Here is a 26,993-nt window from a genome sequence, read left to right on the forward strand (position 1 = left end):
GCACTCCAGCCTGGGCGACAAGAGCGAAACAGTGACAGGCACATACAGGGTGCTCAATAATTGTCTTTCCAGAGAAATATGTCATAAACCTTATGACATCTTTGATCTGTTGCTTATGGTAGGGGACCTGTGGCAAAATAATAATACTAAAAAATAGAAATAATAGTAACACGATGTTAAGATGAAAGACCAAAATGCCTGTGATGGTATTAATACAAGTAAAGGGCCATGCAAATACTATATAACTAATAATGATAACAGTGTGTTATTCAAAATATGAGGGAGTATCTCATTGTTGAAGTATAGTTTTCGATGCTCTGATCCTGAAGCAGTAAGAGACAAGTGGAAAACATTCCCTTATGTAAGTGGAAGACTCACTTTTTCTAGTTGAAATGGCTTTCTGTCTGCTCAGGAGACATCAGAGTAAGAGAGGATACCTCAGCCAAATCCAGGCATCAGAGGGGTTGAGAAACTCTGGAAGTTCGTGGTTCTTTCAAGAAAACTCTTGAATATAGGAGAATATTACTTTTCAGGCCAGGCGCAGTGGCTCATGCCTGTAATCCAAGCACTTTTGGAGGCCAAGGTGGGTGGGTCACTTGAGGCCTGGAGTTCCAGACCAGCCCGGTCAACAAGGCAAAACCACATCTCTACTAAAAACACAAAAACTAGGTGGGTGTGATGGTGCATTCCTGTGATCCCAGCTACTAGGGAGGCTGAGGCACAAGTATTGCTTGAACTGAAAGATGGAGGTTGCAGTGAGCCGAGATCACAGCATAGAACTCCAGTTTGGGCGACAGAGCAAGACCCTGTCTCCAGGAAAAAAAAAAAAAAGAAAAAGAAAAAAGAAGTCTATTGCTTTTCAAGGGAGTTGGATTGCTTTGTTTCTCTCCCAGAGAACTGAGCAAGGCCCTGCATTACTCATGAAGTTGTATTGGAATAATTCTTTGGCACTTTGTCTACAAAGAATAGAATACTCACTTTCTCAGCCCCGATCATGAAGCGCTATAATGTGAAAAATGAGATACAAAGAAAGAGAAACATTGAACTGAAAAAGTCCCAGAAAACAGGCACCGAGACTGGGATGAGAAAATGATTCTACCAAAACCTAGTTAGCTGGTCATTTACTGCTTCTGTATGGTTGGGGATATGATAAACATCTTAGAGGGAGGGACTCTCACTTCCTTCTTGAATCTATTGATTCCAGTTGGTAAGCCGAGCATCCTACTACAGAGAACTTCCAAATGATTGAAGCAGTAAGGCTGAGTGGGGAGGCAAGCATTTGAGAACTGTATCAAATTCCTCCCCAAGTGCCCATCACCAGGTATGTTTGAGAACTGGCTGGAAATGGTAACCACAGCAGGATGTTGCTGATGGGCTTTGTCAGTGCGATAAGGAGCAATGGATAAAAAGTTCAGGGCCAGCTGTTGGTAGGCACCGGGCTGGGATTGGCATGGTGCTGAATGTTAAATACTATTCCAAAATTCTCTATTTTGTCCAGAACAAGTTAGGATCTTAGACTATGACTGTCACCCTTTTACTAAAAGTTGATCAGAAATAAAGTGTTTTATTTATTTTCCCCTCTCCATTTCTTCCCTCCTCTATTTTACATTTCTCTTCCTTGCACAGTGAAGTATATACCTTCAATTAGTTTGAAAATCCTTTAACTTTTAGTCTCCCAACAGGATTAGACCTGCTAAGAGTAACTAGTGTTTTCTATCTGATAAATAAGGGGATTATAGCAATAACTGCTGTCAGCATTTTTCTCATTTAAACAAATAAAGCTGACAAATGATGAAGTTCTGTGCTGCTCCGTTATGTTTGGTACATGCAGAGCAATTATTCATCTGCTGCCAACATTAGTCTATCTACAACTAAACCATCCAACGGCCTAGAAAGCTTATTAGCATATCAGTATCATAGTCATATTTGTATATTCTCTAAGACTCTACTCCATAACAAAGGCTGATGGTTATAATTTGCACAATAATTTAAAGGGTTGGACTTTTCTATGCTTATTAGAGTTACGCCAGTTATCGGGTACAATGCTACTCTTATTTATGACATGCCGTTTTTTTATTTGCCTGGAACTTCCACTCCCCTGTAGCATTTTCTGTGAACAAGTTAGCTGCCATCTCTGGAGATATAGAAGTAGATAGCCGTTTCTGCATGAACACTGTTAGATGAAATTCAGTGGAGGAAGAGATAGGGAAGAGCATTTTTCTTAAAGTCACATTCCTTGGATATTTCTCATGTGTGAATATATCATGTATATGTATGTGTGTATATATATACACACTCATACTATTACATATGTGTATATGGGTATGTATACATGTATACTGCATATGTAAATGTGTATTTGTATGTGTATCATTTGATCAGTGAGGATTTGAGAAAGAATGTATTTAAAACATCTTATTCAACAGTTATTTCTTGTTATGTTAGGGGGAAAAGATAATAGATACAAAGAATTCATGAATTGCCAAGGCTTCTTTTAGAGGGGATGGTTTGATAAAACTGAAGACCTCGTGTTAGAAGAAGGCCTAATCTAGAGAGATAATATACCTTTTGTGAGATGGTCATGTCACTTGTGGCCTTTTAAAGAAGCTTGCCACTCTGATGCCACTGGTTGGGAAAATACTGTGTTTGGGAGCAGTTGTTTTATGTGCACTTTGCTCTGCTGATCACATGGGGAGCCTCTGCTGGTAACTGAGCCATCCTAAATTTGAAACCTTCACTTCAGCATTTTCCTTCCAACTGTGTTTGCCTGAATGAGGGTTTGCAAAACCTCCTGACAAGAATGGGGTAAGACCAGATATAATCTTCATAGTGGGGTGCCCTGGTCCCTTGTTTATGCTTTCCAAAGCACAGTGTGCCGCTCTTTGTCTATGTGACCACGTTTTCTAGTTGGGGCCTTGCTGACCCTGTAGGGACCGCTCTGCCCAGGGCTGGCTAATTTTTAAAGAGATCAAACAACTTGCCTGTGAATTGGCCTTTCATACGCAAACCAAGCGATCCAGAGGCCACACCCCTAACTACCATTTATATGGAACTCTTATACTCCAGACCACTGTTCTCCTGCCCTAACCCCAGGACTAGGGTAGCCAGGATGCCCCAGAGCCACTGACATTATGCAAGCTAGCCAATCCCAGTATATTGTTTCTTCACATGCAAACCACAATGGAAAGGCCCTTGGCCACATGTTCTCCCACCCCTTCTGCCTCCTGAAAGACCCCCATGCTTATCCATGTGGCTCTACATGGCTTGCTGTGCCTCCTGTGTCTCGGGACCTGTGAGTGTCAACTTCTTCTTTCATAAAAGTCACTTCCATGTATAAATCTATTAAAACACTTTATTGAAAAAAATCCTGGGTATTCTTAAAATACCATGGTGCCAAGATTAAATCACAGCAAGTTTTGTTATTTGGATTTGGACATTCCCTACTTTATAAACATGATAACCCTGAATCATTTTGAGATGGTGCTGGTCTTCATCTTCAAGCTGAAAAAAATCGATAGCTTTGATATTCTTATAAGATGAGGAAAGTGAAAAAATGAAAGTTCTTCCCATTAGCTTGAACCTATTTCTTCTTTTTAATTAATACATAATTTACATATTTTGGGGCACAAGTGATATTTTGATACCTTCATGTAATGGCTAATAATCAAATCAGGATAATAGGAATATCCATCACCTCAAACATTTATGTTTCTACTGGGAATATTCAAATTCCTCTTTTCTAGCAATTTTGAAATATGCAATAGATTATTGTTAACTATTGTCACTCTACTGGACTGTCAAACACTGGATTTTAGTCCTTCTACTTAACTGTATTTTATTACCCATTCTTCAACCTGTCTTCTCTCCTCATTTCCCTTCTTGACCTTTGGTAACCACCAGTCTACTCTCTATTTTCATGAGATCCACTTTTTCAGTTCCCACGTATGATTAAGAACGTGTGATATTTGCGTCTGTGCTTGGCTTATTGCACTTATGACCTCCAGTTTCATTCATGTTGCTACAAATGACAAGATTTTATTCCTTTATATGGTTGAATAATATTTCATGGTGTGTGTGTGTGTATGTGTGTATATATATATAAATATATATACATACTGCATTTTCTTCATTCCTTTATGGATACTTGGTTGATTCCATATTTTGACTATTGTGGATAGTCTAATACACATGGGGTTGCAGATATCTCTTTGATATATTGATTTCCTTTTTGAGAGGATATATATGCCTAGTAGTGGGATGACTGAATCATATGGAGGATATAATTTGTGTTTTTCAAGGAACCTTTGTACTGTCTTCTATAGTGATTGTATTAATTTACATCCCCAAAAATGGTGTATGAGGGTTCTCTGTCTCCACATCCTCTCTAGCATCTATCTTTTTTTGTCTTTTTGACAAAAAACATTTTAACTGGGGTAAGTTGTGGTTTTGATTTGTATTTCCCTGATGCTTAGTGATGTTGGCTATTTTAGAATATATTTTTTGGCCATTTGTATGTCCTCTTTTGATAAATGTCTATTCAGGTCTTGATCTTTTGCCCATTTTTAAATCTTTTGTTCTGTTTTTTTGCTATTGAGTTGTTTGAACTTCTCTTATATTCTGGTTATTAATCCCTTGTCAGATAGATAATTTGCAAATGTTTTCTCATTTTCTGTGGATCGTCTCTTAGTTGTTTATTTCCTTTGTAGTGCAGAAGCTTTTTAGCTTGATGTAATCCTATATTTCTATTTTTACATTGGTTACCTGTGCTTTTAAGGACTTATTAAATAAATTTTTGCCTCAACCAGTGTCCTGGAGAGTTTCTTCAATGTTTTCTTTGAGTGATTTCATAGTTTCATGTCTTAGATTTGTTTTTATTTTGATCTGACTTTTGTATATGGTGAGAGATAAGGGTCTAATTTCAATGTTCTGTATATGAATATCAAGTTTTCCCAGAACCATTTATTGAAGATACTATCCTTTCCTCAGTGTTCTTGATACCTTTGGCCTTGGCTATTCAGAGATTTTTATGGGTCCATACAAATTTTAGGATTGCTTTTCCTATGTTTGAGAAAGATGTCATTGGTATTTTAATAGGGAGTGTCTTGAATCTGTACATTGCTTTGTGTAGTATTGACATTTTAATAACATTAATTTTTGCAATCCATGAACATGGAATATCTTTACTTTTGTGTATGTCTTCTTCAATTTCCTTCACCAGAGTTTTATCATTTTCTTTGTAGAGATCTTCCATATCTTTGGTTAAGTTTATTCCCAGGTATTTTTTTTTGTTTGGGGGGGGTTCGGGGGCTATTGTAAATGAGATTGCTTTCTTGATTTCTTTTTCAGATTATTCACCACTAACATATTTAATTGCTACTGATATTTGTACATAGATTTTGTATTCTGCAACTATACAGAATTCAGTTATCAGTTCCAATGTTTCTTGGTGGAATCTTTACATTTTTTTAAATATAAGATCAAGTTATCTACCAACAAGGCTAATTTGACTTCTTCCTCTCCAAATGGATGCCTTTTATTTGTTTCTCTTCCCTGATTGCTCTAGCTATGACTTCCAGTACTATGTTGAATAAAAATATAAAAGTGGACATCCTTGTTGTGTTTCAGATTAAGGGAAAAGGCTTTCAGTGTTTCTCTGTTCAGTAGGTTGTTAGCTGTAGGTTTGTCATATATGGCCTTTATTGTTTGAGGTATGTTCTTTCTATGTATAGTTTTTTGAGGATTTTATCATGAAGGGATGTTGAATTTTGTCAAATGCTTTTTCAGAATCTGTTTAAATGATCACTTTTTCTTGTTATTTTTGGTTCTGTTAATATGATGTGTCATGTTTATTGATTTGCATATGTTGAAATATCCTCACCTCTCTGAAATCAATCCTGCTTGATTATGGTGAATAATCCTTTTGATGTGTTATTGAATTTGGTTTGCTAGTATTACATTGAGGATCTTTGCATCTGTGTTTATGAAGTATATGGGTGTGTAGTTTTGTTTTTGTTGTTGTTGTGTCTTTGTCTGGTTCTGGTATCAGGGTAATGCTGCCCTCATGGAATGAGTTTGGAAGTGTTCTCTCCTCTTCAATTTTTTTTGTTTTTTGAATTTTTTGAGACTTGTTTTGTGGCCTACCTTATGGTCCATTCTGGAGAATATGTTATGTGCTGAAAAGATGAATGTGTCTTCTTGTAGCAGTTGGGTAAAATGCTTAAATACATTTCTGATCTTAAAGGTTATTGAATGCTTTTTTGATGAGACTCCACTTCTCAGAGTGTGTGTGTATTCTGCTTTAATGGGTCTCCCTGTTCTGCAATATAGGAGCTCTGAAATATTAAAGTCGCTCTACCTTCTCCTACCTGTGTGCACTTGATGGATGTTCTCTCTTCCGCCTTTTCCTCTTTAAAGGAGCTCATCAACCATTTGCCCAGAGAGGAAAACATAAAGCAAGCCCTCTTCTCCAGAGTCTAGTGCCTCCCTTTAACCTGTTCAACTTTACTTTCTAATATGCATGCTCCACTCCAGCCTGCTTTCTGTCCTAACAAACAAATTAATGGCTTTAGAGGTACAAGTGGTTTTTGGTTACACGAATGAATTGTATAGTGGTGAAGTCTGGGCTTTTAATGTACTTGTCACTCAAATAGTGTACATTGTACCCTATAAGTAGTTTTATATCCTTCATCCTATCCAATCCTCCCCGCTTCTGAGAATCCAGTGTCCATTATACTACCCCATATGCCCTGTATACCCATGGCTTGGCTCCCAATTATATGTGAAAACTTGCAGTATTTGGTTTCCCATTCCTGAGTTACTTCATTTAGGAAAATGGTCTCCAATTTCATCCAATATACTGCAAATACATGATTTCATTCTTTTTTTATGGCTGAGTGGCACTCCACGATATAGGTATGATACATTTTCTTTGTCCATTTGTTGGTTGATGGGCCCTTAGCTTGATTCCATATCTTTGCAATTATGAATTGTGGTGCGATAAACATACGAATTCAGGTATCTTCTTGATATAATGACTTCTTCTTTGGGTAGATACCCAGTAGTGGGATTACTGGATCAAGTGGTAGATCTACTTTTAGTCCTTTGAGAAATCTCCATACTGTTTTTAACAGAGGTTTTACTGATTTACGCTTCCATCAACAGTGTGTAAGTATTCCCTTTTCACCACATCCATGCCAACATCTAATATTTTTTGACCTTTTAATAATGGTCATTTTGATTGGGGTAAGGTGGTAGCTTATGGTGGTTTTAATTTGCATTTCCTTATGATTAGTAATGTTGAGCATTTTTTTCTATTTTTGTTGGATACTTATATATCTTCTTCTGAAAAACATTTGTTCGTGTTGTTTGCCTGCTTTTTAGTGGGATTATTTGTCTTTTCTTGCTGACTTGCTGGAGTCCCTTGTAGATTCTGGATATTACTTCTTTGTGAGATGTATAGTCTACAAATATTTTCTCCATTCTATAGGTTGGCTATTTACTCTGTTATTTCTTTTGTTGTGCAAAAGCTTTTCAGTTTGTCTCATTTATTTTTGTTTTTATTGCATTTGCTTTTGGTTCTTAGTCATAAATTATTTGCCTAGGCCAATGTCTAGAATAATTTTTCTAGGTTTTTTTCTAGAATTTTTACAACTTAAGGTCCTACATTCAAGTCTTGAATCCATTTTGAGTTAATTGTTGTATATGGTGAGAGGTATCCAGTTTCATTCTTCTGCATTTGGCGATCCAATTACCCAGCACCATTTATTGAATTAGGGTGTCCTTTCCACAGTATATGTTTTTGTCTGCTTCTAAGAAACTTTTTAAAAACCTTCCTTTATTTCCACTTTCTATGACATTCTTCCCTCTTGCCTTTGCCTGCCAACTCTGCCTTTTCCTGGCCTTTGTCCCCCCATTCATATTTCTTCTTTCATTAAAGTGTAAAGAAAGAAAAAACAAAGCAGCAGGAACAACATCATCATCACCTTAAGGCTTCCTTTCTCCTATTTGATTTAGGAGTCGGCTTTCTGGACTAATAGTCTCTGACAGGGAAAACACAGTGCTTTTGTACGTTCACAAACGGGAAACATGAGTTACCAACTGTCATCAAGATGATTTTCTGTTATGTGGGTTCCTCCTACAAATTTAGACAGTGTACCTCAAACTGCACATGGTGACTTATGTGGCCATGACCATCTCTCATCAGGCACTATAAATAACACGTTATTGATTGGGTGGAAGGGAACGTTTCCACAACCTGACTAATCCTACACCTTCATTCTTGTTTTCTAAATCCTGAAACCAAGATATAATCATGATCCACCTCCTCCATCGAGACTTCTGGACTCATTTTGATTATAGTGACGCTTCTATCCCCTGAATTTCTTTTGGACTTAAAGGAAAAAGCATAGTTAGGTACTTAATTTAAAAAATAGTTCCATGTATTAACCTTATTGCCACAATTAAGTGTAAGTACTAAAATAAAGGGACAGAATTGAATCGTTAAGAGGCACCTGAACATAGTGCTGGTTTTGGTGTAAGACCACTAGGCTCACACACCGGACCCTTCATTTACAAACTGTGACTGTGGACAAATAACGTAGCCTCTCTGAGTCATAGTTCTTTCCTCTGCAAAGTAGGGACACCATAGCATGCACCACCACAGAGTACCGTGGAAATGTAAAGAGCACATAGGTTCAAGTCTTATCGTGACACGAGGCAGTTAGGTGGAATTCAATAAGCATCCCCTTTTTTTCTCCCAACCTGCCCATCCTAGAGAAAGGCACAACCTCAGAGAATGTGTGTTGGATGGAGAGGACATGGCTGGCTGTGAAGGCTGCTTCCCTGTTTGTGATGAGTTAACTGGTGAGGCAAGTGAGGTGCCCCTTCCATCATTGGTACAGGGCGACTGTTCATCCCCAAGAAAGAAACGTTGATAGTCCTTGGTCAAAGGTGGAGAAGAAGCTCACGCTCTCCAGTTAGAAGCACCAAACAGTTTGTTTAATTTTAGAAGGAGGATGTAAAGTAACAACAGCAACAAAAAAAAACCATTAAAAGGTTATGGTCTTATAGCTGCATCTCAGTTCACTGCTGTGCCCTTAGCCACTCTTTCTATAAAAACCCCTCTTTCTTCACCTCCTCATACCATTGCTATGGGGACCTCCCTGGGTTCTCTTCTCAGGGCTTTAAGACTAACTTGGTTTATGTGTACTGCTATGATATATCAATTAAAAAATACAGAGAGGCAAAAAATATTTTAAGTGAGGGATATCCCAGTTACTCTGATCTGATCATTACATATTGTGTGCATGTATCAAAATATCATTGTGTATATGTATCAAAATATCACATGTGGCTGGGCAAAGTGGCCCACACCTCTAATCCCAGCATTTGGGGAGGCCAAGATGGGAGGATTACTTGAGGCCAGAAATTTGAGACCAGCCTGGTCAACATAGTGAGACCCCCATTGCCAAAAAAAAAAAAAAAATTTCAACTTGTCTCCTCTTTGTGCTCATTCCTTCTTTCGGTCCCATTGGCTTCATTGTCCTGAGCCTTTGATGCCGATGCCTTGGTCCTTCCTCAGATTTTCAGCCTGGTCACCCCATCTGCAAATGTTCACTGACTCCTCTTTCTTCTAAGCCAGACTGTTACAATGACCCAACCCAGCTGCCACACCCAGAGATAGGGGCGCTTAGAACAACTTGGAACTGTGTCCCTGACATTGGTTTGTGGAGGCCTCTTTGGCTTGTAGAATCCCAGAAATTAACATTGTGTAAAATCTATGAGGAATGTAGTAGCAAAGAAAGACAAACAGCGCTAAGTCAAGGTACTGTGAGAACTATTCTATTTCATGGGAGCCACAGTTGGTTGATGATACTTTACATGTGTGCTTTCCAACCTAATCAGCTCTGGAAATTTAATTAGCAGTAATATATTACTCTCAAAGTAATTAGAAACCTTGTCTTGATTAAAAACAGGATTGTTTAATTAAAAAGAAAAGGTTTGGCTAACCTTTACTTTCTGTTTGAGAAATGCAACGGCCTCAGCTGATTTGTCTCTTATCTCTCCCACGATCAGGCTTGAAGGTCCGCGAAGTGTTCATCAACGTTACCAGGCAACAGGTGGAGGACTTCCACGGGCCCGAGGACTATTGGTGCCAGTGTGTGGCGTGGAGCCACCTGGGTACCTCTAAGAGCAGGAAGGCCTCTGTTCGCATAGCCTGTAAGTACATTGTGGGTGACCTTGTCTTGTAGGACCACAAATGAGAGTTAAGTAGAGCTGAAGAGAGGCTTTACAGATGTCAGATGCTGCTACAGAATGTCAATGAGAGGACTTAAATTTACTCTTCTAAAATGGTGTTTTAAAATGGTTGATAATTTCCAACCAGATGTGGCACAGTGGCTCATGCCTGTAATCCCAGCACTTTGAGAGGCCAAGGTGGGAGGATCACTTGAGATCAGGAGTTTGAGACGAGCCTGGACAACATGGCAAAACCCCGTCTCTACTAATAATACAAAATTAGCCAGGCGTGGTGGTGGTGTGCATCTGTCATCCCAGCTACTTGAGAGGCTGAGGCAGGAGAATCGCTTGAACCCAGGAGGTGGAGGTTGCAGGGAACTGAGATCGTGCCACTATACTCCCACCTGGGTGACAGAATGAGAGAGACTGTATCTCAAAAAAAATAAATAAGTTTGATAATTTCCTTCAGAGTACATTCAGCAAATCAGTTTGGCTAAGAGAGTCTGCCTAGATGGTCAGAGTGCAGGTGGCTCAACAATGCCAGGGAAAACCTGTTCCTGAGAGAATGAAATTCACCCAAATGGATTCTACTGTTCACCATCAATGACAAAGTTCAAGGGACACTTATGGGAAAAGTTGAGCAATGACTGTTTACTTTCCAGCAAATCTGCAAAAATACTACATTAAAGATATTATGGCATTTTTATAGTCTACTGTTCAATCTCTTCTCTCTGAATCTTAAAACACAGAAATGGGTTTTAAAACTGCATTAGTTTGACCCAAGTAGGACTAAAAAAAAAAAAAAAAAAAAAACACACACTTGGAAAAAAGTATGAAAGAAAGAAAATTGCTTTTCAGAAGAGACCAAGATTTCTTTATCATATTTCAGCATTAGTGTTTTTATAATTTTTAAAAAGTTTCATAAATACACAAACTTTTTCTCCTCCTTGAAAATATCCTCAACCCTCCCCACTTACATTATTCCACCTCTATGGATCCCCATAAAACCTCCTTTGTGTGCCTGGGACTGCAAAATCACCTCCAGAAAGAAATTGGGAGATGGGGGAAGAGATGGTTATTGCTGTTTTATTCAAATACCACCTTTTAAGAGCGTCATGAAGAATACAGGGCGAGAAAGATTGACTTGAGGACTCAAGTAATTTTTCATAGCAGATGTTGATGGTTTAGGGATTAAGAATAGGAGTGAAGTGCTATTTGCAGAGACATTTATGTTTCCTGGGAAATGAAATCTTCCTCTTAAAATACGCCTGTCACCTTCATTCTGACGATTTGGGGGGGCCCTCTCCTGGGTGTTGCCTGAGTTCTGATAGGCCAGGGAGAAGAGGTCACCTCATAAGCCAGGCTCTTGATGTGAGAGCCATGGGAAATATTTTCCTATAGTTATTTAGTTAATTAATTTTAGCCAACAATTATTTTATGACTTTAAAGTAGCAGGCCAGCTGAGAGAGGGAATATGTTTGCATTTAATCTCCTTTTAACAAGTTCATGTCTATGCTCCCAGCGTGGTGTCAGTCAGACCTGCCAGGGCATCTGACTTGAGTCAAGATAAAATAGGTAATTTCGAGGCTCTATCTGCAAAACAGCAGAGGGGATTTCAACATACGTCCCCTCAATTGTTTTCTGCTCGCCCTCACTTTTTCCTTTCCTGTTCTTTACTTCTCTGAGGCCCACATGACCTATACTCTGAACTACTGTAAATAGCATCTCCCTGATCTCTGCACACGCCCGTCCTCCCCATCTCCATCCTTCTTGCTCACTTAATTCTTCATTACCAGTGGCCCGCTAGAAACTTCCAGGGGTTTTGTCCAGGGAAAAACCTTGTTTTTGCTTTCAAAATGTTGCAAAGAATGGCTCAAATTCACGTTTGTTAGTTTCCCGTTGCCATTCGTGGTGTACAGTATTCTCTGTCCTTCTAAACACTTTGCTCTTCTGCATGTCACCCTCACATGTTTGACGTGTGCCTTCGCTCCTGCAGTTTCTACTTTCATACATGCGTCGCATGGGGAGGAACCCAGACTCCAGAGTCCTGTTGGTTTCCAACTTCTGTTCCACTACTTAGTTTAGTGATGGTAGGAAAATTATTTCATTTATGTGTCTTAATGTTTTCATTGATAAAAGGGTGCCTAGTTCATAGAATTATTTTGATAGCTAGAGGTAAACTGTATCTAAAACTGTGCCTGGCACATGTGAGCATTTATCAATCATCAGCTATTATTTTATGATATATTTGATTCTCCACTACCATCTCTCACTTGCAGGTGTATTAATCCTGACTGAAACAAATCAAATTAAAATTTTAGTAACCTAGTAATTTTTCTATAGATTATGGATATGTGGATTCTATAAAAATTTATTCTGGGTCAGTCCTACGTCCCCAACTCTCTCAGGCATGAGAGAATAAACAATGGTAAAAATAGAAAACACTTAGGCTGGGTGCGGTGGCTCACGCCTGTAATCCAAGCACTTTGGGATGCTGAAGTGGGCGGATCACCTGAGGTTGGGAGTTCAAGATCAGCCTGACCAACATGGAGAAACCCCATCTCTACTTTAAAAAAAAAAAAATTGATTAAAAATTTAAAAATACAAATAAAAAAATTAGCCGGATATGGTGGCATATGCCTGTAATCCCAGCTACTTGGGAGGCTGAGGTAGGAGAATCACTTGAACCCAGGAGGCAGAGGTTGCAGTGAGCTGGGATCACGCCATTGCAGTCCAGCCTGGGCAACAAGAGCAAAATTCCATCTCAAAAAAAAAAAAAAATATATATATATATATATATATATATAGAGAGAGAGAGAGAGAGAGAGAGAGAGAGATGGCATTTGCTATGTTGCCCAGGTTGCTTGAATTCCTGGCCTCAAGCAGTTTTTTCTCCGCAGCCTCCCAAAGTGCTAGGATTACAGGCATGAACCACTGAGCCTAGCCCCAGAAAACACTTTTCTATCACTTCCCACCTTTTTAGAATCATAAAATATTTTTGTGGTAATAAGCTCCCAAGTTGAATAAAAATATGTCTGAATATTATTGAAGCCTATATTATCCAATGTACTTAATATAATCTCTAATATTTGCAACACATATTTAGTTTCTTCTCATGTAGCAAGTGAGAGGCTTTTTAATTTATTTAAAATTATTTATGCAAGTCAAGACATGATTTGTCATTAAATATTGCATTTGACTTGGGGACCAGTGTACATTAAAATGTAAATTGAAATTTAACTAGTGTAATGGCATCAAAAGTCAGGGGGGTGGGGGAATTGCCTTTAGGACCTTGCTTAGAATTCTTTTGATTTGCTTGCAGGGAAAAGAAAAAATGCACTTTAGAAAAAAATGTCTTTCATGTTATATGGGGATGAGAGAGATTTCTGGCTGCTATTTGTAAGCACTTTCCTGCAAGTGACACACTGTGCGTGAGGATAGTGTTTATTCCCAATAAATGAAAAGCTAAATTGGATATAATTCACTATGTTTCTTCTTTTTAAGATTGGTTTTTGAAGTACTAGAGACATCTTAATGTGCTAAATGAGGATTTGATAGATGAATGTAGCTTGTGAATCTGATGACAATCATCTTGAGGGGGCTTTGCAAAATTAGTATCATTTTAATATTGTTCATTAAATTGGTCGAGTTCACCATCAGAGCTCCTTATGTTTCCTGCATTTAACCAATTATCCAGCAAGAATTACCAATTTTAAAACTGCCATGGGCTGGATGCAGTGGCTCACGCCTATAATCCCAACACTTTGAGAGGCCGAGGCCGGTGGATTGCTTGAGTCTAGGAGTTCGAGACCAGCCTGGCCAACATGTTGAAACCCCGTCTTTACAAAAAAATTACAAAAATTAGGCAGGCACAGTGGCATGTGCCTGTGGTCCCAGCTACTTGGGAGGCTGAGGTGGGAGGATTGTTTGAGCCTGGGAGGTGGAGGTTGTAGTGAGCTGAGTTCGTGCCACTGCACTCTAGCCTGAGTGAGACTCTGTCTAAAAAAAAAAAAAAAAAAAAACCAAACACACACACACCAAGCAAAAAACTGTGAAAAACTGCGTGGGCTAAACCTCTATGGTATCTGGGACAGTTCCCCTGAGGGATCCATTGACCCATAGGGTCTTGACATGATCACCTTAGCTATTGTTTACAAAAACACCAGGAAGCTCATTGGAATTATACCACTTAGAGATCATTTGATTTTAAAGGGAAATAATATAAACAAAACATAATTGAAATAATGCATATATTCACTGAAGTGGATTTCCATGGGATATTAAGTTAAATATACAGAGTCCTAGCTTTCACCCCAGGCTTTCAGGTTGAAACTGGAGAAAGGACCTAGAAAGGTGTGTTTGTATCAAGTTGTATCCAAGTGATTCTATGATCACCTTTGAGATGTCTTGCCCAGAAGCAGTGTTTCTCAAACCTTAATATGCATGCAAATCAACTACGATCCTATTAAAATGCTGGTGATTCGGTTAAAATGATTCAGTATGGCTGGTATGAGGCCTGCAATTTTATATTTCTAATGAACTCCCTGGATATGTACGGATGCTGCCAGTGGGTCTGTGGACCATAGTTTTAGTAACAAGACCCTAGAATATGTTTCTGAAGCACTATTTGGAGAGTGTTGATTTAACCATTCCCCCAAATTCCTCATTTAACAGCTGGGAAAGTGATGTTTCAAAAGGCAAAAGGTTAGGTGAGCTGGATATGTTGGTGTATCCCTGTAGTCATGGCTACTCAGGAGGCTGAGGCAGGAGGATCCGTTGAGCCCAGGAGCTTGGGGCTGTTACGTGCTATGATCACACCTGTGAATAGCCCCTGCCCTCCAGCCTGGGGCACACAGCAAGAACCTATCTCTTAGGAAAGAAAAAGAAAAGAAAAAAAGTTAGATGACCAAAGGTTACCCAGCTGATAGCAAACATGGAACCAGGCCCTAAATCTTTTAAACTCTCACCCTGAGTGCTGTTGGCACTAAGGTATGTTGATCCTTTTCTGTTAAATGGGAGTTTAAAAAACATAATGAAAAAAATTCATGTACATTTGTGTGTTTCCTTGAGGAAAGCTATAATAGCTTTCCTTTCTTACTCTGTTTAAGAGCAAATTGTATTCCTCCTCATGATCCAGTTGTGTGTGTGTGTGTACACATGCATGCACACACATTTTGTTTAAGGAGCCAAAGTGCCTGTTATCTTAAACTATTGTTTTTTTCCTTAATAATTCTACACTGTGTCAGGAAGATGTTGGCGGCTGTCCAACTGCCTGGGGCTGGAAATTGAGGAGGCCTAGTTTCAAAAGTGATTTTATAAAGGTAAAAATAAATAAATAAAACCAACCTACATTTACCCCACAAAATTGGCAGAAGTCTGTCTCTAGGGAATGACTCCCACGGGCCTCCTCTCGTTTGTGTGGTTCAATAGAGCCAGAGATAGACGGGCACGCCATGGCATCTGTTACTTCTGCTGCTGGACGGTTGTCAAAACTAGGAATATTCAATTATTTGTAGTTGTTTATTTCATGTGTGAACATTTGGCTGCCTAGCCCTTTATTTTCTTCCCTGTTTTTCTCCTTCTTCTTCATCTGCTTATAAAATGTTGGACCTGTACCACTAACCCTTGTCCGGGCAAACTTTTCTTAACACCTGGGCCTTTTCTCCCATATGATTGTTGGGATTGGAGAAGAAAGGGAATGTTTGCCTCTTTTAGTCAAGCCTGTTATAGTAAGTTAGCCACTTGAAAGAAAACACAGCAGAAAACCACTATTTTGTTTGTTTGTTTTTTAATGTATAAAATGTGATACATCCTGAATATAATTTAAATATGCTGCTGATTTAAGACACCCCTAAAATATCTATGCAATTGTGCCAAGAAGGAGTAAAGAAATTAAAGAGAATTTCATTCAAAAGCTTTGAAACTCCCATAGTCAAAGCAGTATTATTTTCATTTGCTTTTTGAAGGGTAAGCATTTTTTGAAAATGATGGAACAGAGACATCAAATGAAACCTCAATTATGGATCTTGGCTTCATGACTGATAAATAATTTTACTTACTAATAACTGTTAATAGCCCTCTGCTACCCACAAATTTAAATATGTAAATAAATACATCTAGGCACATCTTCCTGGCTTACAGATTCAGCCTTCCTGTACATTTCCATTCTTATCTCCAAAGATATCCCTACAAGTGTTCTTTGTCCCCTTGAGTGGCATGACCTAGATGCTTAGAGTCTGGGATGCAGGACTCGCTTTCCCCCTCCTTGACTTGCTTATCTATTTTTTCCTCCTTGGAACATATTCTGTGGCCCATCTCACACTCCTGTCTCTCCCTAAATCCAAGGGCCGTCTTGCATGCTGTTTCCTTCACAAAACCTACTTTAGCAAATCCCCTATCACTTGTTTGATCTCAGCAGCCTCACATACCAAGTAAGTCATTAAAAGGAATGCTCTCTAGCATCCCCAGCTTCAAAATTTCGTAAATTCTAAGGATCTAACTCTGAGTTTTCAAAGCATCTATTTAGTACTTCTACCACACTACTTAAAATACCCCAAATGGTAGTTATTTTGAAGGTATTTGTGGATTTATGTCCCTAGTTAGTTTATAAACTGCTTGAGGATTCAACCTGCATTACCCTCTTTTTCTTAACTCTCTAGCCTAGTACACAATCTTACATATTACCTTTGTTTTGTAAATGTATTTGGCTTGAAAAGCAACCCTACCAGTGTAGGATATGGCTCTAGGAAAAGAGGTTTGTTAGCTGTAGGTCATGATTGTACCATGGAGCTAACATGGCATCTGGCTTCTTAGTGAATTCATAGCTTACACTGACAGAGAAGGGTCATCTTTGTCCTTTCTTGTTTGTGCACTCCTAGCAGTACTACAATGAAGCCATTCTAGAATGGGAATGGAAGTTAGGAAGCATAAGATTCACTAACTCTGTGTTGTTCAGTATACAGCTCTGGAAGAGGTCTAAACTGCCAATAATACCTCCACTGCTCCCTTCCTTTCTGTTCAGAATGTGGATATATTCCCATAGCATGGAACATAATATTAAGACCAATGCTCAACACTTGGTATAAATCATACAGAAGCTTGAAACTCTCCTTCCTCTCCCATGGAAAAAAAGTATCCAAAGCCAAGAAACAATATTATTCTACTCTGTGAATGCTCAGTCCTTTTCCTTGGACTGAAATTAATGTATAGGAGTACTATTGCAGGGGATGAAAAAGTTTGGACCTCCAAATAAAGTTGTGCATCTAGCCAAGTAATAGCATCTAGCCAAGTAAAAGGATGTATGTTGAAATACAGCTCCTCTCCTTCAGGTGGATGCAATCACATTCCGGACTATGCATTCACTAGCCAAGATGCCAGTCACTCTAGAATATGATTTCATCCACCTGAAGGAAAGGAGGCTAGTTTTTCCGGGCACATAGGTACTGTTTTCTCACCAGGCCTTGTGCCTATGGGTGTCCAGTTTACACAAAGTTACCACATAGACTTTTTGCAGCAGTACCATGTACATGATTTACAGGACCCAGTGCAAAATGAAAATATGGAGCCCTTTGTTCAAACGTTATTAAGAGTTTTGAGCAATCAACAGCAAGAGCATTAAATCAAGCGTGGAACTCTGTGCAACTGCATGGGACACCCACCCATGAAGTTGGCTCTGAGTGACAGTAATGGCGATAGTTCAAGAAATCATTTCAAATATGCAGTTGTTACATAAAAAGCAAATAATTGGCCTAGAAAAGGTAGGTATGAATTCAAAGCGTCTGATGTAGAATTGGGACAGGATTATTCTGTTTGATCGAATGCCAGAGGCAGCATCACATGAGCTGAGTTTTAAGGTCGCACATTTGGGGTTGAGCTAACAACTAGAAATGCCCATTGATGAGACAGTCTTCCTATGGCCACAGCTCCCTATAACCTGTACATTGACAGGCAAGGAATACATATCTAACAGTGATACTGGGGAATGAATCCTGCATTCAATAAGTAGGTGATGTATGAACTAACAGAGTTTTATTGTTTGTTTGTTTGTTTGTTTTTTTTTGGAGACAGAGTCTTACTCTGTCGCATAGGCTGGAGTGCAGTTGTGCAATCTCAGCTCACTACATGCTCCACCTCCCAGGTTCATGCCGTTCTCTTGCCTCAGCCTCCTGAGTAGCTGGGACCACAGGTGCCCACCACCACGTCCGGCTAATTTTTTTATATTTTTAGTAGAGACAGGGTATCACTGTGTTAGCCAGGATGGTCTCGATCTCCTGACCTCCTGATCCGCCCTCCTCAGCCTCCCAAAGTGCTGGGATTACAGGCGTGAGCCACCGCACCTGGTGACTAACAGAGTTTTAAAACGTTTAACGTAATTTCAGACTTTCAGAAAAGTTACAATATATATAAAGAATTCCCTTAAGCCCTTCACTGAGAATTTTCAAACATTAACATTTTACTACATTAGTGTGATCTCTTTCTGTGTTTATTATCTATATGTTTATTTATATAGAGAAAATTAAATTTTTTTCAGAACTGTTTTAGATTAAGGTGCAGATAGGATACCCCTTGTTCGTAAATGCTTCATGGTGTATGTTTTAAAATCAAGGACATTTTCTGACATAACTAATATCATTATCAATAATTTGACAAAATACTATTATCTCTTCTAGGGGGCTTATCGTAGTTTATCAGTTGTGCAATAATGTCCTTTAATAACAAATTCCTAGATCATGTGTTACATTCAGTTGTGAAGTCAGTTTAGCATTCTTTAATCCGGATGGGTCCCCGGTCTTCCTTTGTCTTTGATGATGTTGAGTTTTTGGAGAGTGAAAGTTCATTGTTCTATTTACTGCCCCTCAATTTGAACATGGGAAAAGGAAACAGCACCCCTGAAGGGGCTCCCCCTCGCCAAATCTGGGACAACTTGAGCATCAAAATAAATGATAGCAAAGATTGTAGCTCATGAAATAAGAATCTGTGGATCTATACTGATATTTTAAAAGATGAATGAATGAATGAATGAATGAATGAACATATAAGTAAATGGTGCAAGGGAGAGCTCTTTCTTATTGTAAAGACATCTGTAAAATATGAATTGATGCGCACAAGCATCAGTGTGGAGGCTAAAACTAATGGGTGAAAGTTTCAGGAAAACTGGATATTTATATAATCTGGATGTATCACTTCACAAGATACTTATTAATTATAAAGGGTCAACTAGATAATAGCATTGCAAAGGAAAATCCTGTAATACACCACTTTGATCAAATAATCAATGTTAACATCACCAAAAATGGGTCAAATCAACAGTATGTGTCTCCTGATGTGATACGCCCAGGAGACTATATCACTTCAATGATATCCTTAGAAAAATGTGACCTGGCGCAGTAGCTCATGCCTGTAATCCTAGCACTTTGGGAGGCTGAGGTGGATGGATCACTTGAGGTCAGGAGTTGGAGACCAGCCTGGCCAACATGGCGAAACCCCATCTCTACTAAACATACAAAAATTAGCCAGGTGTGGTGGTACCTGCCTGTAATCCCAGCTACTCGGGAGGCTGAGGCAGGAGAATCGCTTGAACCCGGGAGGTTCAGGTTGCGATGAGCAGAAATTGTGCCATTGCACTCCAGCCTGCAGCACAAGAGTGAAACTCTGTCTCAAAAAAAAAACAAAAACAAAAAACAAAACAAAAAAAAAACGAAAAGAAAAAAGAAAAATGTCTAATCTGTGTTTAACCAGAGGAAGGCATTACACAAACCTGTGTTGAGGAACTTTTAAAGCAATAGTTCATTTAACTGTGTTTCTCAAAATGCTGTCTACATATGGAATACTGCTTGGTGTTCCAGGAATATAAGAAGCCACCAGATAGACATGGCATATCTTTCTGAAGCATGAATTATATTCCCCTTTAGATCTGTGAAAACAGAACATGGATACAGTATGGAGTGAAATGCAAAAACTTGCATGAATTTTGAAGATTTAATTTGAAACTTCAAAGTTACTTTGTGCCTGCCACATCTTTTTAGGTTCCATCCGTAGATGGCATGGGGTTAATCAATTTTCTCCTTTTTTAGTAGAAGCATTTTAATAGGCAGTGTGAGCAACACTGAACTGTAAGAGACTCTGGTTCTAGGAACAGAGAATGACTTGTGTGTAATTAATATAAGCTGTGCTACTTTTGCTTAATTAACACATGCACAGTGAAGAGCACCAAGACGGGAACCACGAAGGCAGAAGCGTATTCCACATCTTACTGTGGATGGTGAAAAAGACAATTTCCCCAAATAGTATTCCTTCATGCTATTTATTGCCAACCATTATTTTACCAAGAAGAATTTGCAGAAATATAGCTACCACCTTTGAAGGAAATCGCAACTTAATTCAGTCTGCCATTCTGATGGTGAAATTCACCATAAAATTTCCTGGAAGATGGCCATTTCCATAAAAACCTCAGTAAAAGTTTATCAGGGGAGAGGATATAGATTTTATTTCAATTCAACTCTCATTTTCTCCACTAAAGGAGCCTTCTGACAGATAATACAAAGAGCTGATAAGCAAAACAAACAAAAATCTTACCTTAGTTAATCTTTGGGGATTCTTTGAGCCTAAGAATGTCATCTTAGATTATTTCACATCCTTCCACCAGCTAAGTAAGGATGAGAAGGTGCATTCCAGAAACTTGCCAAGTGGTAAAAGAATACTAACTAAGGTGTAACAGTATCAGGTATCCATGAATAATTATCTAGCATGTTCTAGGCAGCATCATAATTAATAAAATATTGTCCCTTTCTTTGAAGAGTTTATAATCTAATAAGGGAGATACAAACAAGTGTTTTCATGGGACCTGGTTGGTGGTAGGCACAATATATTTTAGGAGCCACCAACAATGACAATTTACTGATCCTTGAGGCCTAAGATACACTTCCTGAGTCAATGTCTGAGCTAAATCCTGAGGAAGAAGGAGGAGTAACAATTTAGAGAGTGTGCATTCCAAGTAAAGGAAAGCGTTTGAGTCCAAGCACAGGATGGAACATCACATGACCTATGTGGGAAAGCAAGCAACACAGTACTTGTAGTGAATGAATCGCAAGATGGCAGAAGATGGGGCTACCAAAGAGAAGTGGACAGGCCAAATTATGGAGTGTGTTCAAATTCTCTACCAAGTGTTTAGATTTGTCCAGAATGTAGTCTGGGGCCATTGCAATGTCATAGGCAAGGCAGTGATGCAATCATATGTTCCAAACTCTCAACCCTCCCATTCACTGCTGTTAGAGATTTAAGGGGAGCAAGAGTCAAGGCAAGGAAGCTTCGCACCAATCTTTGAGAGTGTTGATGGGGTCTGAACTTCTGCAGGCATAGCATAGGTTGAAGAGGAAGGTAGAAGTGTGAGGATTCAGGAATGAAAAATTGGCTAGAGTTTATGGCTGCTTAGAAGTGGAACTAAGGAGAAGTAAGAGAGGAGTTTGGGGACTCCTCCCAGTTTTGGACTTGCTAGGTTTCTGGCTCAAATGATTCCATTAAGTAAGTTATGAACAGAGTAAAATAAACCAGCTTGAAGAATGAGATACTGATTTTAGTTTTTGATCATGTCATGTGTGATCTACCTGTGGAATAGTCAATGGACTGCTTTCATTATGCTGTTGTATTTATGAGCTGAACCTCAAGGATGTAAGAGCAGAATCAAAAATACAGGATTGAGAGTCACTGGCAAGTAGGTGGTAGTTAGGTGAGTAGAAATCTGTCAGGAAGATAGAAGGAGCAGGCTGTTATGAGAACTAGCTGCATTTTTTTCTGTACTACACAATCTCCACCTTAGTCCTCAGCTCTCAAATTGCTGATGAGGAAAGGAAAAAAAAAAAAAAAACAGCAGAACATGAGTGAAAATCTGTAAATGGTCAAGCGGTGAACACAGGAGAAGGATCCCATGAATAGGACTAAGAGAAAAGTAAAAAAAAAAAAAAAAAAAAAAAAAAGGTAGAATAGGCACTAGGAGACCCATGAAGGGAGTAGGGAAAGATTTATGAAGGAAGAAATGGTCAGTGGTGTCAATGTGATCTGCCAATTGGAGTAAGAAGTGAGAAGTTTTGTTACGTTTGATGTGAAGGGCTCCATTGACTTGCACAAAACAACGTAATGAGCCAGGGTGATAAGAGATTAGTGTGGATGTAGGAATCTATAGGAGAGGAGAAGCAGAGATGATGTAGACAACTCCTCCCCAAAATTTGAGTAACGGGGGAACAGCGGGATCTATAGCTAGAGTCAATGATTTGAGGCATAGATGGGAATTTAATATCAGCATGAAGATGAAATGGCTTGTATTTTTAAAAAGTGTACAGAGGGAATAGGAGTTACTGAGTGAGGAAATAGAGGTCAGAAGAGGTTTGAGTTCTGGGACCAACTGTCCGATTTTGTGCACCTTCAGAGTGACTCCTGATACCAGCTACACATGAGAATCACATGGGGAACTTCTAAAAATTAAGACTCCTGGGTCTCACTCAAGACCTTTAGAATCCTCATCTCTGGAAGGAGGGCTTGATTTTACTGTCTTCTAGTTTTCCTTCTTCTCACTGACCACAGTTGAATTTTCTGTCTATATTCCTTCTCTTCCCACCTCTAAGTGTTGTAGAATTCTAGATCTCCATCTTGAGGCCTCTTCCCTCCATAATCCAGAGTCTCTCTTTCGGTGGAGTCTTTCACTCCAGGGCTTTGTTCTGATCATGCTCAGCCTTAACACGGCACCTTGTCTCCCAAATTCTTCATCTACTGCCTACCTGACACATTCACTTAGATATCTAGTAGGTGTCTCAAACTGGCTATGTCCCAAAAAGTACTTTTCTGGTTTTCACTCCATCAGTACTGCTGCAGGGTGATGGTGGAGGAAGTGGGGATAGTTAATGGGTACAAAAATGTAGTTAAAGAATGAATAAGATCTAGTATTCGATAGCATAACAAGGTGAACTATGGTGAACATTACTTTATTGTATATTTTTAAATAACTAAAAGAATGGAATTGGAATGTTCTTAACACAAAGAAATAATAAATGCTTGAGGTGATGGGTATCCTAATTAGCTGACGGGATTATTACACATTATAAGCATGTATCAAAACATCACATGTACTCTATAAACATGTGTACCTCTTATAAACCCATAATAATTAAAAACAAAAACAATTCAAAAACAAAAGAAAAAAATAATTGCTGTAAATTTGTGTTTATTTCCCAGTGTTTTCTGTTTCAGTAAAGGGACCACAGGGGCTCCTGACAAGACCCAGGGATCATCCTGGACTTCTCTTTTTTTCAGTCACATCCTATTCACCAGAAAGTCCAGCCACCTCTGCCTCCAAACTATATACTGAATTTGTCCTCTTCTCTCCACCTATTACAAACATTATTTATCTCCTGTGATAATCTCTTTGCTGCTTCTGCTCTTCCTGCCTTGAAATGCATTCTCCACACAGCAACAAAAATGATTACTCTTGAAGAAAAATGCAAACCAGATCATGCTATTCCCATGGTTGAACAGCATGACTTCCCAAACTTTGAACTTTTGGCCCCATAGGCAGGAACCCCCATGTCTCTCTTCCTTCCCTGACTATACAGTGCTTCCAGTCACCAATCACTGTGGCTGTTGCAGTCATAGTGATTTATTTTCTTTCTCAGATCCCCATGATAGTTCCTATTTCACAGTCGTTGATCATTCACTTTTCCTGGAAAGCATCCTCCTCATGCAGTGGTTGCCTCTTTCTTGTCGGTTCTGCATAGTTTCATCTGCATTCTGCTGGGTAATTTTATTTTTTAAAAAGTACGGATTTGGCTACCCAAAAGGTGAACAACTTTGAGCCAAAGTGGTTCCTTAGATCTTCCCGGTTCTGGCAAGATTGGCCTAAAGAAAGCAAAATGCAGCCTTCTTCCTTCCACTCAGTTGTTCTGTGGGGCCATGCTGGCAGAAGGAGGTGCTAGATGTTTGGTGGCATATCCAGTGTTTATAGGCTCATGACACTGGCCATATCTTGTCCCAATTGACCTTCCTGGCCTCATGGAGATGTGGGATGAGGGAAGAACCAAAAAACTAATAATGTGGTTAAATTGTTTTTTCTTGCTGCTGGGTTGGCTTTTCTTTTTGACTCGCTTCTATCCCTTTGTTTTCCTTTCATCCCTCTCCAGGACTGGTAGTGAATTACAATGAGGTGGTGAGTATTGAAAGCTTAAGGTTATTTTTAGGTCATTTCTTCTTAAACTTGTTGCTAGTTCACATCCCCCTAATTTCCTGTAGAAGACACAAAGGTCACTCAGGGAAGTCAGGAATGATTCTCCACATCCATGTGGTTTTTAAAATTTTGTCCCTTCAACCATGGAGTTCGTTTTGCATTCAAGTGCCCAGCTGGATGCTCAGCTACAGATAAGCTCTATTAATGCTTGTAGGAGATGTAGAAATTAAGCTGTCTCAGAAAAGGGATACTTGATAACAGGATGAACAGCACAGGCTGAGTGCAGTGGCTCATGCCTATGATCTCACCATTTCGGGAGGCTAAGGCAAGAAGATCACTTGAGGTCAGGAGTTGGAGACCAGCCTGGGCAACATAGTGAGACCCCATCTCTACAAAAAAATTTAAAAATTAGCCAGGCTTGATGGCATGTGCCTGTAGTTCTAGCTACTTGGGAGGCCGAGGCAGTAGTGTTGCTTGAGCTCAGGAGTGTTAAGCTGCAGCTAGCTATGATCGCACCACTGCACTCCAACCTGGGTGACAGAGTGAGACCCAGTCTCTAAAATGTGTGTGTGTGTGCATGAGCAGCATAGTCTTTTCATATCCTGCTTGGGAACTGAGCAGCCTAGGTATAGTCAGTGCTTCCAGGCACTGCTCTTTTTGGTTTTGTTTTCCATCAAAAACACTTTGATTTGGTGGCTATTTCTGTACTTACCTAGGACTCAATTTTCTCATTAGCCCAGCAAGTAGAACAACAGTACTCTCAAATGTACAGAAAGTAGAACTTGCAGATATTTGGTCCCTATAGCTTTTGGTGGAACATGATGTAAAGATACAAAATGTGAGTTATCAGAGGATTTTCCCTGCCTTAAAAACAAGGCAGCAGAGAATTTCTATATTTTCAGTTAATGGCTTTTCCTGTTGAAGATTTGTTAACATGTCTTATTTAGGTTAAACTTCAGCTGTCCTTTATGTATTAACACAACCAAATAAATGCAGTCAATATGCAGGAAGTGCCTTCTACGGAACTTGGAGACAAAGCAAACAGCAATCCTTCTTTCTACAGGCATGGTTTCCTTATGTGGGGTTCCTACCCATTACTTTCTTGCCAAGAGAAGTGGTGCTGAGTGGCTTCGTAGGCAGGGGTGATCATTCAGATGCCACATGTGCCCGCTGTTGTGTCCTTCAGGCCAAGAATCTACCCCCAGGCAAGAGAGACACATGAATTGACTCAGTATGATAGATTCAACTGAGAAGAATTTAAGTGATTATGGTCTTGTAGATTTTTGCTCTTCTGAGTATAACCTCATCCTGAAAGAGAATCAGCAGTTAGTAGTGACAACTGAAGGTAGAAGGCACAAAAAAAAAGAAGCAGGTGGCAGTGGCCCTGAGACATCAGCACCCATGAGTGAATGCAATTGACTGAAAAGTTAAGACTATTAGGGCAATAGCGAGAGGGAATTGGTTAGGAAGGGTAGAAGTGACATGGCCATGTGTGTGCTAAGAGGATCATGAAATAACTCAGAGGAGAGAATTATACTGGGCCTGTCTTTTTTTTTTTTTTTTTTTTTTTTAGAGACAGAATCTCACTCCATCTTTCAGACTGGAGTGAAGTGTCACGATTATAGCTCACTGTGGCTTCCAACTCCTGCCTCAGCCTCCCAAGTAGCTGGGACTACGGGCATGCACCACCAAGCCTATTTTTTTGTTGTTTTCCTTTTTTGTTTGTTTTGTTTTGTTTGTTTGTTGTTTGTTTTTGTTTGTTGGTTTGTTTGTTTTGAGAGACGAGGGTCTCTGTGTTGCCCAAGCTGGTATCAAACTCCTGGCCTGAAGAGATCCTCCCACTTTGGCCTCCCAAAATCTTGGAATTACAGGCAAGAGATACTGCGTGACCGTAACTGGATCTCTTTGTCTCCTCGTTTGGCTATGTTATAGCCTCTTAAAGTCACAGTTGTATTGTGTTTCTTATTCTTCAAGCCTGGTCTGTCTTGGTTTCCAGTCAGTCCTAAACTCATCGTTAAGATTTTTATCTTCTTAATTTTCAATAAATTCTCAATTTCTAGTTGAAATATGAATGCTTTTTATTTTTATAAACAAAAGAGGCTGAACATGATAGATCTTATTGTGTTGGGAGTAGCTCAATAGAGAATAGGTTAAATTAGTTCTTAAAGCATTTTGGAAAACTACAACTGTCTGTACTCAGCATATGTCCCTACTGCAAGCACAACTATATCTATTCCCTTGGCAACCCCACTGTTACCTGACAAGCTACACTACTTGTGAACACAGGATAATGATACACAGTGCTAGTTATAAAATGCTTTATTGATAATAGCAATTTACCAGCAGAGGGATTACAGAGCACAAGGGATCTCACAAAGGCCCAAAGTTATTTTATGGTCCTAGAAACAGCCTTGAGGAGCGTCAGCATGACAGGACCTTTTGCATCAGCCAAACATCCTGCTGTCCCAGTAAGCAGAGTATGCTCAGTGCCTGGCATCAAGAGAAGAGAGTGCATGGAGAGTTGTAGGGTGATTCAATGGCATCCAAA

At 39.3% G+C, this 26,993-nt stretch overlaps 1 protein-coding gene across 8 annotated transcripts in view; it reads left to right on the forward strand.

The window, feature by feature from the left end:
* UNC5D (unc-5 netrin receptor D) overlaps positions 1–26,993 on the forward strand; it is a 571,089-nt gene that overhangs the window by 333,483 nt on the left and 210,613 nt on the right. For all 8 annotated transcript variants that reach the window (XM_001088208.5, XM_015145154.3, XM_015145153.3 and 5 more), the window contains exon 3: positions 10,075–10,218. In XM_001088208.5, the coding sequence (XP_001088208.2) occupies positions 10,075–10,218 (144 nt within the window). The remainder of the gene's footprint in view (positions 1–10,074; positions 10,219–26,993) is intronic.

The sequence above is a fragment of the Macaca mulatta genome, chromosome 8, assembly GCF_049350105.2.
Source record: "Macaca mulatta isolate MMU2019108-1 chromosome 8, T2T-MMU8v2.0, whole genome shotgun sequence".
In the NCBI taxonomy this organism is placed as follows: Eukaryota; Metazoa; Chordata; class Mammalia; order Primates; family Cercopithecidae; genus Macaca; species Macaca mulatta.